We start from the raw sequence: 16,411 nt of genomic DNA on the forward strand, positions 1-16,411 counted from the left end.
CCATGGTGTAAATTCTCTGCCATAGTCCATTTCAAGCTGCTCATGTGTCATCACTGAATGTAGAGTTGAGAAGAAATCACATAATTGGCTCTGGAGAGCCTCTCAAGCCAGCTCCAGTGAACCCCTGATAATGTCCACATCTTATCTCCAATACAGACCTCTCACCCAAACAGAAAACATATGTTTTTAACATCCTACTGTATATCTCCATTTGAATTTTTACTCATTATCTCAAGTTTAGCACATCAGGAATAGAACCCAGTCTCTCCCGCCCAGGCTGTCATCACTGACCAGCTCTTCCTGCAGTGGTTCCCGTCTTGGTAAGCATCAGCTGCCGTCTACAGCTGCTCGGGGGCCGTTCTTGACTCCTGTCTTCCTCTCTCTCTCCACACCCAATCCATCAGGAAATCCCGCCAGCTCTCCCTTCTAGATAAATTCAGAGTCCATTCACTTCTCACCACCTCCAGGGTATCCGCTGGCCTAAATCATCATCATCTCTCACTAAGATGATTGTACTAGTAACCTCATGCATCACCCTGATTCCAGCCTTCTTCCCTATCAACCTAGTAGCTAACGTCATCCTTCAGCCCCTGATCCACTAATCTTTTTCAGTCTTACGCAGAGTGAAGCCCAAAGGTCCTTCTCATGGCCTGCACAGCCTGTGCCAGCTGGGCTCCTAACTCTTCTCTGACTCTTTAACCTCACTTCTGACCAACCCCATCTCACCCCTTCACTCTGCTCCAGCTACCTGCTTGCCATCCCTCAAGTACATCAAGCCCACTCCTGCCTCTGGCCTGTTGTACTTGCTGTGCCCTCTGCGTGGGATGTTCTTTCCCCACGTGGCTGTGTGGCTTGCTCCCAACTCCCTCCCTGTCCTTCCTTGAGAGCCACATTATATAACCATGCTGCACGCTCCGTCTCCCCCTGCTCCTTACTGTGCTTTATTTCTCTTTAGAGAACTCATCACCACTTGCCATATTACCAATTCACGAAAGCGCAGACTTAGCTGTGTCTCTTGGGCCTAGAACAGTCTGGCATGTAGTCGATGTTAAATAAAAATCTGTGAAACTAATAAATAAAATGTTAGGTCCTAGGTATTCCATTCCCAGGGATATCTGTATTCTGGGACTGATTCTGTGTGGTTGGTCTAGGACCGCATTTTCTAGCAATGATCAATATACTTCTAACTCTTGTTGGTTTTCATCATTAATGTTCCAATAGACTGATTGGAGAAATTGTGTCTAAATGATCCCTCCAATCCCTCCAATCACTCTATGGGAACGTTAATGAGGAAAGCCAGTCAGGCTTGGAAGCCTTTGGCATTTTTGAGAAAAGTCAGCAAGTAATGTAGGAAAATGATCAGAAGCATATTTCTGTACTATCTCAAAATATCCCCACAAGGGTTCTGATTGAGAAGAAAAGGGACTGCCCATGCACCCAAAGGTATTAATTTTATAGTAGGATTTTAGGAAGTTTTTCATGATCAAGTTCTCCACCAAGAAGGGCTTAAAATAAGCCCTTAAAATAAGCCCACCATCTTAAAATAAGTCACTCTTAGGACTGATGATGACGCGGATGTTCGTCTGCATACAAGCACAGGCACACTGCAACCCTGGCCCTTGAAGGACAATTCTGTTTTATTAAAGGCTTGAGTTTATAACCACAAAGAGATTCTTTTTGTTCAGGTAGTCAGCATTCACTCAATGAACATTTGTTTATCCTATCTTTATCCCAGGTATTGTTTCAGGCTCTGAGACCTAGTAGAATAACTGACCAAGTCCTTTGAAGTATTAGTTATTGAGTGACCAACAAGAGAAGACCAAAAAGAATTAAAAATCCATAGATGTGGTTCATCCACTCCCAGATTAGAATAAAGATCCTTTGCACAGTTTCTTCTATATTGTTTTATGGATGTAGGATAGATAATATTATCCCCTGAGGCTCATTGATGAGTAAATACAAATAAAAGTGGATTGTTTTCAACTGTGTGTTCAAAGAAAGTCTTGTATTACACAGGTGGATAATATTCATTATGTTAGAGCAGTTTCTAAGAGATCTGTTTCAAAGCATTTAAAGAAAGCCATTTCCCCCGGGCAGGTGTGGTGGCTCACACCTGTAATTCCAGCAGTTCGGGAGGATAAAGCGGGTGGATCACTTGAGGTCAGGAGTTCAAGACCAGCCTAGCCAACCTGATGAAACCCTGTCTCTACTAAAAATACAAAAATTAGCCAGGCATGGTGATGGGTGCCTTTAATCTCAGCCACTCAGGAGGCTGAGCAGGAGAACCACCTGACCCCAGGAAGAGGAGGTTGCAGTAAGCTAAAATCATGTCACTGCACTCCAGCCTGGGTGACAGAGCAAGACTCCACCTCAAAAAAAAAAAAAAAAAAAAAAAAAAGAGAGAAGACAGCTATGTCCCCTTTCTCCTGAGAACACGATTGACTTTGTGTACATATTTGCAATATGGCAGATTGAAAGACACACAAAAGGGACTTTGTCCATGTACCAGTCAAGAAAAGAAGCATACAGGAGAAGCTAGATTGGGTGTTTTTGATCTTAAATAGCCTGGAAGGAAGTAATGCACAATTCTAGACTCTATGACTTCGGAAGGCTGCAGGTAACTATCCAGAGACTCTCCTCAATGTGCTGGACACTGCATAGGATGTCCCAGGAATATGGACCCAACTTTCAAGGAGCCTAAATAGTTTTTTTTCCCCTATTGAGAATGACATGACCCAGAAACCCAACACAACCAACCCATTTATTTCTCTTTTATGTGAAGCCACCAGAAAACACAAAAACTAGCTGATTTCCTTATGCTAGCATCTTGCCCAAATCATCGATCTTGGTAATATTATTTCCTTGGGACAGCTGTTCTCAGTGTTGGCTGTGTGTTGGAACCACCTGGGGATTTAAATACTGATGCCTGGATCCTATCCCCAGAGATTCTGATGTACATAATCTGGGGTACAGGCAGGTTTTTAAAAGCTCCTTGAGTGTTTCCAATGTAACACCGAGGCTGAAAAGCATTGCTTTAACATGACCCATGGCATGATGGTGAGGCATGAGGAGGGGACAAGCTATTCAAAGAGGAGAACCATAGTTCAGTTTCAGGCCTAGCCTGAGAGCTGCCATTTTGCATAGGATGCTGAAACGCCTGGGAGTCCTGACCATTTGCATAGAGATTTGGAATCCTGCTTTCCACACCAGCTTGAGGAATGAAAACTCTGGAGTGGTACCCATAGAGACAGCCTTTCCTTCCCCACACTGAGCCAATAAGCAATGTCATTCTACCCAAGGTGAGAAGTCAATGGCTTAACATGACATAAGCTGCTATACGAAATAAAATAAATATTGGTTCACCAAGTTTGGGTCACCTAAAATTGCACGGGACTAACCAATGCTGGAAAAATGGCCTTCAATGCATTCTACGAACCAGAGAATTGGAGTCCCCAGTAGTCCATGTTCTTTTTCTCCAGAGAGGCATATATTTATAGAAGGAACAAAACCCCATGCAGGATGAGGGGGCTGGCTAATAATATGTGTGAATACACTGATCTGTCTGAACAGTTCTTGGCTGCCTGCGCTCAATGGTAATAAATATCCACTGAAAGCCGTCTGCTGTATGTGTTTTTGGTAACGTCTCACACTTCGCTGCATGAATACATTCAGAATGTAAGCACCACACACTCAACTATAGAGACTCTGTTGTATTCCGAATTCTTAAGTTATGCAGCTTAGCAGCTGTGATAATGTAATGGTTTGCAAAATAATAGACTGGCAAGACGTCAACCTGGAATAACACATCATATAATGAATGATGTGGGTACAAAAAGGTTTAATTTATGCTGTGTTAAAAATATCGCTCCAGAAATATCCCACCATTTCAGTCTTTCCTAGACACACAAAAACCCTTTCACCTAAAGTACTGGAATAATTGTGGTAAAAGAGAATGCTTTCTTGTCTCATTTTTCCCCCAATAAAATCATCAGATTTGTACTACTTTGTGAAGAGATCTATGATTTGAGTCTGATTGGCTGTTCACGCATTAACTTTGTTCCACTTAAAGATGTACAGCATGGTCTTAGAGTTCCGAATAAATAAGAAAAGAGCATTTTGCTTTCTCTGCTTGTACTGACACGTAAGAGTGAACACATTTTCCACCAGAGATAATGGGACTTGTGGTAGGTTAGCACGAGGATGGAGGCTGTTCCAGTGTAGGTCTTAATTATGATCCTCTTCTCAAATTTGCTCACTGAGAGTTTATATGAACTTTAAGATTTCATTCATTCTGTCATCTAGTGGATATTTATTGCACTCCTGTTACAAACCAGGAACCCAGGGGTGTTGCCTGTCCTCAAGATGCCTGCCATCGTGTGGAGGATTATGACCGACGCAAACCAGCGGTTTCAATGCAGTGTGATTTGTGCTATTGTAATGGGATTCTAGAGTACTGCGGGAGCCTGCAGGGAGAGCATTTACTCAGACTTGGGGAGGGGATGGGGTGCCTGGAAGAGTTTCCTGTGGAATTGCCTTTAGGCTGAAAGAAGTAAAGGGGGTGGAGGGAGGAGGCAGAAAGTGACAGGAAGATGAAAACACACGCAAAGGCCCTGGGGCAAGAGCGAGCTCGGTAGTTTGGAGGAACTGCAAACATGTCCACGCATGGTTGGAATACAACATTCCCAGGGTAAAGCAGGGGAAGAGGTGAGGCTGGAGGGCTGTGATTAGGAAAGGCTTTGTGATTTGTCCTTATCCTGAGGCAGGGAGCCACTTAAGGGTTTCAGTAGACAAGTGACACAATCACCCTTCGGTTTTAGAAAGAGCACAGTGGCTGTAGCACAGAGCGTGAATTGAGGGGAGCAAGACTGGCCACGGTGAGAAGGCAACATGCAGGCGAGAGATGGTGGCGGGCTGCACCCGAGAATAGAGGCGCAGGACGGGGAGAGACATTTCAGAGCTGGAATGGACAGTGCCTTGTGGCTGTGAGAAGGAGACGATGGAAAGAGAGGAGGCAGGAAGACGCCAGGGTCTAGTTTGGGTTTTAGGAAGCTGGGGGTGTTGGAGAAGAAGCAGGATTATTAGGAGAGATGATGAAGTTCATCGTGGACATGCTGGATTTGAGGTGTTGAGATGTTCAAGAAAACGGTGATGTCCAGTCCAGCTGGGGGGTCTGTGGGTGTGGATATTAGAGAGGATAAGTCAACGGGGCAGACGAGCAGTCCAGTAAATGCAGGAAATTATGCTCTCACTTCAACAGATGATCTTACAGCTGGAAAATCAGTGGGTGAAAACGGAGATGCAGCAACTCTGTAAGTATTTCACAACTGGGTCAGAGCCCTCATAGGCGGGCATCTCAGGGTGTGAAGAAATGTACATTTCTCAGCTTCCTGGAGCCCAAACTACAGCAGAGAATACAGACAGGAGCCTAGCAGAATTCACCTCCACTTAAAACCACAAACTAAAACAACATGGGGTGGGCCACGTAAAAAGTTCACTCACTCATTCTTAGGCTTTGCATCTGTAAAGGTAATCTCCAACATAAAACCATTTCCTCTTATTGCAAAGTTATAGCAGTTTAATAAAAACCTCCTCCCTGTCCCAAGGCAAACTCCCAGAAAAAAATTTCCACATTTTCTCTTTCCTCAACTCATTTATATGTTTTGTTCTTACATTTATTAGAATTTTCCATGAAGTTCATTTTTACTTTATTTCTGGAATAAAAAACATCTGGCTTTAGAAGGAAGAGACCATACAGAAGGATGTGGGCTTGAGTAAGTTGAGTTACTTGGGATTCACGTGTAGTCAGTTTGAAAGATTTTGTTTTCCACGTGTTTTATATAAAATTGGGAGTCCCAGAAAAGTTATCACCACTACACAATACACTGCTTGTCTTGGCTTTAGCAAGTGCATAGCCCTAAAGGACCTCTCCAGGAGACAGGGAGGTGTGTCTAAATATAAAAAATTGTCATCTGTTTATTAAAAATACAAGATTGGGTGTGGTGGCTCATGCCTGTAACCTCAGCACTTTGGGAGGCCAAGGCAGGTGGATCACCTGAGGTCAGGAGTTCGAGACCAGCCTGGCCAACATGGTGAAACCCTGTCTCTACTAAAAATATAAAATTATCCAAGTGTGGTGGCGCATGCCTGTAATACCAGTTGCGCTGGAGGCTGAGGCAGGAGAATCACTTGAACCCAGGAGGTGGAGGTTGCAGTGAGCCAAGATTGTGCCACTGCACTCCAGCCTGGGCAACACAGCGGGACTCTGTCTCAAGAAAAAAACAAACAGAAAAAAAAAGATACAAGCCAAATGTTCTTATACACAAAGACAGGCAATCTTAAAAACGATGCCTATCATTATGGACTGCATTTTATATGATTGCCAGGTATTGTGTTAGGTCCTTGCATACATTTTTGGTAATCCTTTACAAGCACTGCAAAGGGGTGGGTAGTGTGGATGAATAAACTGAAGCAGAGAAAGTTTGAGTCACTCTATCAAGGCCATATGACTCGTAAATAGTCAATAGTCAAACAGTAAATAGTAAAACTCGTAAATAGCAAATAGACAAGCCTCACTCTTGCCACCCCACCCTGCTGCTTTCTGTAGCACCTAAATTGTCTTTGTTACTTATTTTGTAGCTTAATTCTAGCCTGTATTATACTGGCTTCTAATTGTTTTATTTATATAAACTTTACAGGCCTAATCTCTCCTCCCATACCAAACATGGCATTTTATATTTCTTTCTTTCTTTCTTTCTTTCTTTTTTTTTTGAGACAGTCTTTCTCTGTCACTAGGCTGGAGTGCAGTGGCTCCATCTCGGCTCACGGCAACCTTCACCTCCCGGGTTCAAGCGATTCCCCTGCCACAGCCTCCTGAGTAGCTGGGATTATAAGCGCATACCACCACGCCTGGCTAATTTTTTGTATTTTAGTACAGACAAGGTTTCACCATGTTGGCCAGGATGGTCTCCATCTCCTGACCTCGTGATCCGACCACCTCGGCCTCCCAAAGTGCTGGGATTACAGGTGTGAGCCATTGCACCCAGCCCATCTTATATTTCCTTTATGTTTTCCACCCTCCCTAGCACAGTGATGGGCTCATGGCAGTCTGAAGAAGCATGAACCAGAACTAAGCCTGGTCTCTCAGGATTTGGTGGATGTCTAAGTTGCAGGGTTAAAAAGGTGCAATTCCTTCTTTCAACTCAACCTCTAGCAGTTGGTACAGAAGCAATTGTCGAACCCTGGGCACCTAAGGGGACAGGACTATCAGTGTCCTGGAAATCATGTTCTTCTCTTTGGTTTTCACCACCCCTTAATGGCATGTCTTCTATATTTCCTTTAATGTGAACACAGGTAATGAGTTGGTTATAACCCTTTTCTCAGGGCCAGGCTGCCATGCCATCGCTCCTCCAGAGAGCAAACACGAAACATGATCCTATGGCAAGAACATACAATGCCAGGTCCCTGGATTTAGGTCCTGCTCTGTCATTGAATGTATATTCCCATAAAGAAGATTAAATCTCTCCATGCCTTGGTTTCCCTATTTATACAGGGCAAGGGTAGTAACCCCTGGGCTCTGTGCCTTGTTAGTAACTCGCAATGGTAAAACAGGGGAATGGACTGAAAGCCTTATAGAAATGTAAGGTCTTCCATGTCATTAGATACTGTGAGACAATGGAAACCAACTCAAATGCCTGGCACCCTTAGAGCCGCTGATGGAACTGAACAAACTGCTATTGCTTTACACTCCCAATGGAAGAGTGCCGGCTCTCAGTGTTTGCCCTTACCTCTCCCCCTCTTCTATAAACACAGGACTCCATTCTGAAAATTGTCACAGAATTGTCAATTCCACTGACCCACAGTGTTAGATGTCCAGTGGAATTGACAGGACATCATACATTTCAATTAGTTCCACTCTCCATTGCTGTGGAAGGTGAGGTGCTACCTCACCTTCGTGGGGAAGACCCAATGCTCCAAGGATGTGTGGCGCGGGAGGACCCCAAAGCGTTCAGACCATACTCACATTAAGGCCCATGTAACAGTGGGGTGTACCAAGGGCAGAAAATAGCTCTGTGTGCTTTGAAGGCAAGTGTGTGCAAACATACCCAATAACAGACATGTTTTGTATATGACACTATATTCCCATATTGTCAATTTTTCTTAAATTAGTAAACAATGACTAACAGAAGTGGTAACTGCATATATGTTAATTTATGCAAACATACATGATTTATTAAACACTTTATCTGGAGATCATAATGGTATAAATGGAGGTTTCCAGGTGACTGGATTTGTGTGTGTGTGTGTGTCTATAAAGGATAACTATCTGCTCAATATTGCCATTCCCACAGCCCTAAGGCACACAATTCCCATTTCCATGTTAGTATTTGTGAATAAATACCTTAATAATAGAACACATGATAAAAATTTAGTTACCATACAGACCAAAGAGTTTTCACTAACACCTAACATCACACTCAATAGCGGTCTGATCAATGTGTAAATTTTGCTATCACTGATGGCCTAAGGTCTAAGCTATTGGAATAACATGAAATACACAGTAAGCATTTAATACATATTAGTTGATGATCTTGACATTCAGAACAAGAAATAAGTCTCAAAATAAAGACCGACACACAACCAGAATAGAAAGCAAAGTTTTTTTCATTATTCAAATGGCAGAAAAAATGTAACTCATCAAAACTCAGGAAATCAACCCTACCTAAGTATTTAGTTAGCCCCTCACATTTTTAAACCTTTAGTTTAAAAAATAAAATAAAATAAAACATCGCTGAGTAGTAAGTTATACCAACCAGAAAAAGTCACTTGAATTCAATTCTGATCTTCTCTATAAGATGCTGCAGATTGCTGATCTAGCAAGAGAGCTTCATGTGATGCTATTTGCTTTATTAGGTCTTGGACTACACCTTAACTGAAGATGTCTATGTAGGTGACGAAAACTCATGGAAGGACTAGCCACGATTCAAACATGGGCTTTTGGGGTTTCTCAGACCAACAGAACCGCCATAAAATTTGTGGGTGTAGGGATTCTCCCTGCATGTTGAGCCTGTCACCCCAACGACAACCAGCTTTGCGTTAACTAGAGTCAGCCCCAAAAATGCATCTGTTACTCCAGAGAAAGACAAATCCTTATTATTATTTTATAGGATCTTCTCTGCTAGGGGCTTCCATAAAGTAAACATGCTTTCAGGAAATTAACAGAGTAATTTTAAGCCAAAATCCATAGCATTAAAAACAAATAAACCCCAAATGATAGCAATGTATTTGGGGGGAAAAAAGCTTGTAATCAACTGCCTGCATAATTTAAACTGCCAAAGCTTTGAAGCTCCTTAACATCACCGTCACCTCCCTTTTAGACACTGTCACCCAGCAGAAGAAATTCACAGCCCTGCTGCTCTAATGAGTATGTTTCAGTAAACACAGAAGAAATCAGTTTCACAGCCCCCATGCATTTCTCAGCCAGCACCCAAATCTTTCAAACCCATTCCGGGGGGAAGTTTCCATCCCAATCTTTTCCCTCATATTTCATCTCTAAGAGCACCCCTCCCCCATCTGAGATCCACAAGTTACAAAAATTACTGTTTCAGGTTTCTCATCATTATCTGTTAAAAAACTAAAATTACAGATGAGATAGTATTCTACAGTCCCAGGAACTCCAACTGTTCAGGAAACGTGAGTAACAGAAGTAACGCGGTATACAATGAAAACAAACATCTCCCTGTCTCTGGAGCAATTAAGAAGCAAACAGCCCGCCACGTAGCTTACCCTTTCAACGCTGCGCCTTCTCAGAGATCCATAAGGAATTTTCAGTAAAAGTCTTTGGGATCTATTCGGAGCCACTGCAGCCTGAACCACCATGGTGTACAGCTGTGCGTGCGTGCGTGTGTGTGTGTGTGTGTGTGTGTGTGTGTGTGTGTGTTCCCAGCAAAGGGAGAGAAGGAGCCTCCCTCAAAAATAAGTTATGGTCTCCTGGAGGGTTCCCAAATATCAAATAACTGAAAGAGTTTTTCTTTCGACCATCTGAGTCAAGATGTGGTTTGTCAGGAGGAGGGGGGATGGGAAGAAAGAAAACCAGCCCAAGTTCTGCAACTTCAGCGCGCACGAAGCAACATCTCTAGCTTTCTTCCATCTGTCCCTCTGCACAGCTGGCTCAGCGAGACTGCCGTGTCCCGCTTGTGGGCAAGTGACGCGTCTGGGGAGAGTGATCCAGAAATGTCAACTTTGCTTCTCGTGGCTGCAGATGGTAACCAGGTCAGTTGTCTAATCAAAGCTCTATCAGAAGTATTATTCATTCCATCACGTGACTCCCAAGCCCCTCGGCCGTACAGTAGGTCACATGCTCACCTTAAAAAGACTATTTGGAATATCACCATCTGGAGTGGAGATTAATGCAGAATCCTACATTCTGATTTCACTCCCTTCTGAACGGAGGAACAATATTTGAAGACCAGAGACAGAACACATCAGGGACCTCTTTGCAGTCATAAATTCTATCTATAAAACTGAGCATCAGACATGCGTATCTGTTTAACCTTCCTGCTTTCTAACGCATAAAAATAAACGCACGGGTTTTACTCACTGTATATGTGAATACAGTCCGCAGAGAGAAAGTATGAGGGAAAGAAGAAGAAAGTGTTGCAATCACATGGTTCAGATGAATCAAATCAAATCGAACAGACTTGTGTTTGGCACCTTCTCATTTAAATGTTTGTGTTATAGAACATTTATTTTTATGTGTGCCAGTAAACAAGAAGAAATTATGTTTCGTTTTACAAGGCTGTGTCGAAGCAGATTCATCCATCACGTCTGTCAATTATTTTCTGATCATATTGTGTAATTTCAGATCACACAGCCTTCTTTGATGGATGGCATAAATGGTCTCAAACGTTAACTTTTCTGTAATATTTTCCTCTACTTCCCCCATGTCTACTCCTCCCGAAATCGGCTTATTTCCATAGCAGAAAAAAATACTACAAAGAAAATCAAGTAAGGTGCTTCCAGGATATGGGGTATGTTTGGTTTTTTTTTTTTTCTTTTTCTTTTTAAAGCATTTCTATATACGCTGCTTCTGTCTGTTCTGAGTTTTACGAAAGGGATGGCCATTTCCTTTGCAGTCATCCCATGGTTTTTGGTATTAGCCTTGATACCACTCATACGCTCTGGGCACCAGCTTTGAGACACTGTCTGCAGACCAGTGCTTAGTTCATTGAAAATGACGGAAAAGAAGGTTCTGTTTATTCAAACATACCTAATAGGAAATGGGGGTGAGGTGTGAAAGAAAGAAGCAGAGTTTTACACTATGAGAAAATGAATCAGAAGAAAGAGGGGAAGGGTGCCACGGCTGCGGCAGCAGCGCGCGGGCTGGAAACCTGGGTTCAGCCCTCCAACGCAGACACACATCGCGAGTCAGTTAAAGAAAGCATCAAGTTGATGTGGGAAATTCCAAATATAAAACAATTGGGCTTTGTTCATAATTGGTTCCATGTGTGCAGTAGGAGAGTCAGTGAGAGGGTGAGAGAGACAGGGGGAGATGGAAATCTCTTAACCACGGCTCACACGGCGTCTTTGGTGAGGTGGTTTAGGTTTACATCTCTTTTTTTCTCTCTTTCTTGCTTCTTGCCTGCACTGACTGGTTTCAGAGCATTGGCAGGGGGTGGGAAAAAATCTGGAATGATACCCGATGATTGAGCCAAAGCAAGAGAAACTCATTTCTTTGTAAAACTGCACTTGACGTTGTAACGGTTTTGAACAAAGGATAGGCACATTTTCAGAACACTTTATCTGTTGAGAGTCACGGCATGTCATTCTTCCAGCTCAGTTTTGGGGTCGGTGGGGGGGACAATGATGAGATGGACTGAGAAGCCACTGTCCTCTTCTCTGACCCAGGCCAAGGCAAAGCCCTGGGGAGCTGAATTATTTACATTTGACTAAATGCAACTTCCTGTTTCCCAGGGGTATTAATGAGTGTTTCACTGCGGAGCTTAGGCTTATGGCATAGTTCAGATCATAAGGGACATTTTGATGAACTAAGTGCAAATAAAACAAAAACACATGCATTTGATTAAGGTTAAAATACATATAGAAGAGAATGTTAATGGAAACAAAAATAACCCTGGGCCGGACTCCCACACATCTGAGTCTCACACATTCCACATCCTTCCCTTGGGAGGCGGGGAGAAGGATCACTTTTCATATTAGCACAAGAGCCTCCTCCCAGATAATGGAGCCCTCCCCAGTCCCCGCGGAGTAGGTGACCCCCTCCTTGGAGTGATTTCAAGGCTCTCAAAATTGGCTTGTCCAAAAATATCTTTCTGATTGTCTTGCCATGAGTGTCGGAGACTTACATATTCAAAATTAATTGTCGAGTTAAGGTCTTTTTAAAAAAAAAAAAAAATAGAGACAGGGTCTCACTATATTGCTCAGGGTGGTCTTGAACTCCTGGGCTCAAGCAATCTTCTCGCTTTGGCCTCCCAAAGTGCTAGGATTACAGGCATGAGCCACCATGCCTGGCCAAGTATTTCTTTCCATTGTTAGAATACAAATATGTTTCCCCGGAAGGGATATGCATTTATACTCTCACAGTTATGACCACTTTAGGAGAAGCAAGGGGAACGAATGTTCACTGAGCACCCACCCATTGGCAGGCCACATGCTGTGAGGTTATCAAAGGCTACTTCCAGGGAGGAAATGCGTTTCATTATCCCTGTTTTAGTGGTGAAGAAACTGGTGCTCAGAGGGGTTTAGTAAGTTGGCCAAGGCAGCACAGCTAGAAATGTCAGAGCTAGGATGAAAACCAAAGTCAACTGGTGTGATTTCAGGGCCCAGCTTGCCTGTCCCACAGGACTTTATCAGATTACAGCAGTTTGGAAATCCCAAAGGAAGATACATCCGTTGAACCCAACAGGAAAATGGAAAACTCTGTCTTTGAAAAGAAGAGAATGTCAATACAGGAAATTGTTAGATTGAGCAATTTTAGAGTTTCTAGAGCTGCTGCTTTGATGTCACCAGGAGTTGGGCACAGGGGATGGAGGGGCTAAGAACAACAAAGGGGGAGGCAGGGAGGCTGGCCTAAGGGGTCAAGGGAAGAGCCCAGTTATTAGAGCCAGGGGCCAGGGTCACCTAGTGGAGGCTAGAACCTTGGAGACCCATCCAGTGGGAGACTCAGCCACTGCTGGAGCCTTCATCCATGGTCAAGGGGAGGTGAGGAGAAATGCCTGGCCCTTCCTTTCCATCTGCCTTCCAATCTCCTGGGAGCATCTTCCAGCCAGTTGAAAGGGAACTGTGGAAATAGCCATATAGGCAGGGCAGGGAAAGGGAGAGCCATAGATCTGAGTATATGTGGCTCTGGGCCAGCCCTGAGGGACCGAGACATTGGACCAAAGGACTGGGAAATGGTGAATTAAGGGTGAACTGAAAAGAACAGCAAGAGGAGGTGGGACACGGTGGCTCATGCCTGTAATCCCAGCATTTTGGGACGCAGAGGTGGGTGGATCACCTGAGGTCAGGAGTTCAAGACCAGCCTGGCCAACATAGTGAAACCCCATCTCTACTAAGAACACAAACATTAGCTGGGCATGGTAGTGGGCGCCTGTCATCCCAGCTACCTGGGAGGCTGAAGCAGGAGAATGGCTTGAACCTGGGAGGTGGAGGTTGCAGTGAGTTGAGATCGCACCACTGCACTCCAGCCTGGGAGGCAGACAGCATGAGACTCTGTCTCAAAGAAAAAAAATAAAGAACAGCAAGAGGAAAACCTATGGAACAATATTACATAGAAAGAGCAGGTTGTTGTCAGGATGGTGGATGACACGTTACCCTCAGCATCCAGGAACGGCCTAATGGCTGCTGGATGTGGGGTGGGAGTTGTGGGGGGAAAGATGCCTCAGGGATGGGGGGCAGTCAACAAACTGTGTGCAGGAAAGGGAGATGTAGAAGACACTCTTCAGTTCTAGACTCTCCAAAGCTGCTGCTTTTGATGCCTCAGGGAGCAGCGCACTTAAGGCTGGCAAAGCCTTTTGTTTGTTTGTTTTGAACATTTCCTTCCAGTCTCAATGAAAATGTTTGCATTAAAATCCTGGAAGGAAAATGCATAGGAATCCATTGAGCCAGGTTTCAGGAAAGTCAATGGTCTTGACATGCCACAGCAAGAGGTATCAAAGCAAATGGGTGTTCTTGGTCACGAATAGCAGGGCGTGAAAGGGGTGGGGGGAATGGGGGGAAGGTTCCATCGGAGAGAGAACATTTTGCAATGCTGGTGATAATGGAGGCAGCAGCAGGAGGGGGAAAGAGTCCGCCGAGCCAACGTGTATGCGCGGTCACAGGAGGGGACTCATAGATGAGGCCAGTGTCCGTGTGGATGCATGCTGAAAAGCCACGTGACAGGTAAATGATCTCCTGATGGAGTCCCGGGCGCTGGCACAGACATGCAGCCTGGTCATTGCAGCACAGGGTGATAATGATGAGCCAGCCTCAACTATTTGTCCAGTGCCTGAAATTACCACTAGTGAGGCTGGCCTGTCTGTTCCCTGGAAGTCCACTCACATGTGTATCTGACCTCAGAACTGCCACTTGCTGGCACTAAGTAAACTCATTTGCATTGCTTTATTTTGTTCATTTGGCAGAATACTGAAAGGGCAGGCCACAGGACAGACAGGTTTCAGCTGGGGAGGTGACTGAGGTCACACCGTATAATAGGTGCTGTCATGACACTCCCAGGGCAGAAGGCAGGCTGAGGCCACCATGAGCCCCAGCAGAAGGGGCAAAGGATGGTGAGCTGGAGAAAGAGATGGGAAGGTGACCTGAGGGGCCTTTCTGATTTTGTTCCTTATCATTCTTTCCCTTGCAAAAGGTGAAATACCACTTACACGAAGGAAACAGAAACAATCCAAGGCTGATATTGTAAATATCTGTCCTAACCTCCACCTTGAGCCATACTTCCTTGTAACATCTTGCAGGGTGTTAAAAACGGGCTCTTTCTCAGTGTCGTTTGAGGGCTCCAGGCAATAGATGGCAACTATTCCCACCCTCTCCCACACGCCACTCAAGGAGTTAGGCCTCTAAGCAGGACATGCACAACGGGTGTCTGAGAAGCAGGTGTGAATCCTCTCAATGACCTCACCTCCAGGCTGTAGGAGGAGGGAGAGGGAGACAAAAGAGGTGTGTGGGGCTCAGGGAAAGAGAGGTGCCTGAAATGGCTTATTGGAAGAGAGACACCTCTTGGACCAGGGAATTGCAGAGATAAATCCCCAGAGATCCCCAGCAAAAAACCCACAAGGCACCCTGGAAGGACAAAAGGTGGGCTTAAACACCCATCAGTCCCAGAGAAAACCAAGGCCAGCCCAGCCAGGCAGGGTGACTCATGCCTGTAATCCCAGAACTTTGGGAGGCTGAGGCAGGTGGATCCCCTGAGGTTGGGAGTTCAAGATGAGCCTGACCAACAGGAGAAACCCCGTCTCTACTAAAAATACAAAATTAGCCAGATGTGGTGGCACATCCCTGTAATCCCAGCTACTCGGGAGGCTGAGGCAGGAGAATCACTTGAGCCTGGGAGGTGGAGGTTGCAGTGAGCCGAGATTGTGCCATTGCACTCCAGCCTGGGCAACAAGAGCGAAACTCCATCTCAAAACAAAAACAAAAACAAAAGCAAACAAACAAAAAAACCCAAAACCCAAGGCCAGCCCATGACAGCTCAGGCATGTAAAGCTCCCTGCTAGGCCCTGGCCTCTGGTCCACTTCAGCCCTGGAGGGGTGAAGACAGCGCAGTGAGTATTGGGGAGGTGGGCGGGGATGCAGGGGAGGGATTTGGAGGTGGAGCCACACACCCATGGTTCCCACTGCAGCCATCAGCCAAACCTGCCCCCAGCTGGGGGATGGGAGAAACCGTGGCTTTGATGGAAGTTGATGTTGTAATTATTGTCATGTGAAGCAGGGAAGAGGAGCAATAGGATGAAATTGAACCAAAACACACGCAAGAAGAAAACATATTCTTCCTAATACCCTGACTCGATTATTACACATTCTATGCATGTAACAAAATATCACACGCCCCCCATTAATATGTACACATATTATACATCAATACAAAAATGAAAAATAGCTAAATCTTCAAAAAGTACATTCTTAAAAGACTTGGAAAATTCCTAGAGCAGGAGGGGGGAGTTTGGAAGGGAAACCCTGTGTTTCTTCAACATTCCATCCCCATCCCATTACCTCCCCATCCAGCTATAGCCTAGGTAATTCATGTCATGTCTCATTAGAGGAAGCTGGGACTGAGGTTAGACAAACAGAAAGGCTGCCTACATCCATAATTTTCTGTTTGAAAACAGGCTGGAATTTAGGCCAAACATGAAACCCAATATCCGTAAGAACAGGACCAAGACATCAAGCAACACTCCTA

At 44.6% G+C, this 16,411-nt stretch overlaps 1 protein-coding gene across 8 annotated transcripts in view; it reads right to left on the reverse strand.

Moving 5' to 3' along the window:
• The window catches only part of FRMD4A (FERM domain containing 4A), a 531,042-nt gene that overhangs the window by 353,916 nt on the left and 160,715 nt on the right, over nt 1-16,411 (reverse strand). For 2 of the 8 annotated variants that reach the window (XM_063669581.1, XM_063669574.1), the window contains exon 1: nt 9,784-10,487. The exons of 5 other annotated variants lie outside the window; for them this stretch is intronic. In XM_063669581.1, the coding sequence (XP_063525651.1) occupies nt 9,784-9,876 (93 nt within the window). In that variant the 5' untranslated portion in view covers nt 9,877-10,487. Of the gene's footprint in view, nt 1-9,783; nt 10,620-16,411 lie in introns of those variants that run through there. One more of the 8 variants, XM_063669579.1, reaches the window with a different exon arrangement.

Source organism: Pongo pygmaeus, chromosome 8 (assembly GCF_028885625.2).
Source record: "Pongo pygmaeus isolate AG05252 chromosome 8, NHGRI_mPonPyg2-v2.0_pri, whole genome shotgun sequence".
In the NCBI taxonomy this organism is placed as follows: Eukaryota; Metazoa; Chordata; class Mammalia; order Primates; family Hominidae; genus Pongo; species Pongo pygmaeus.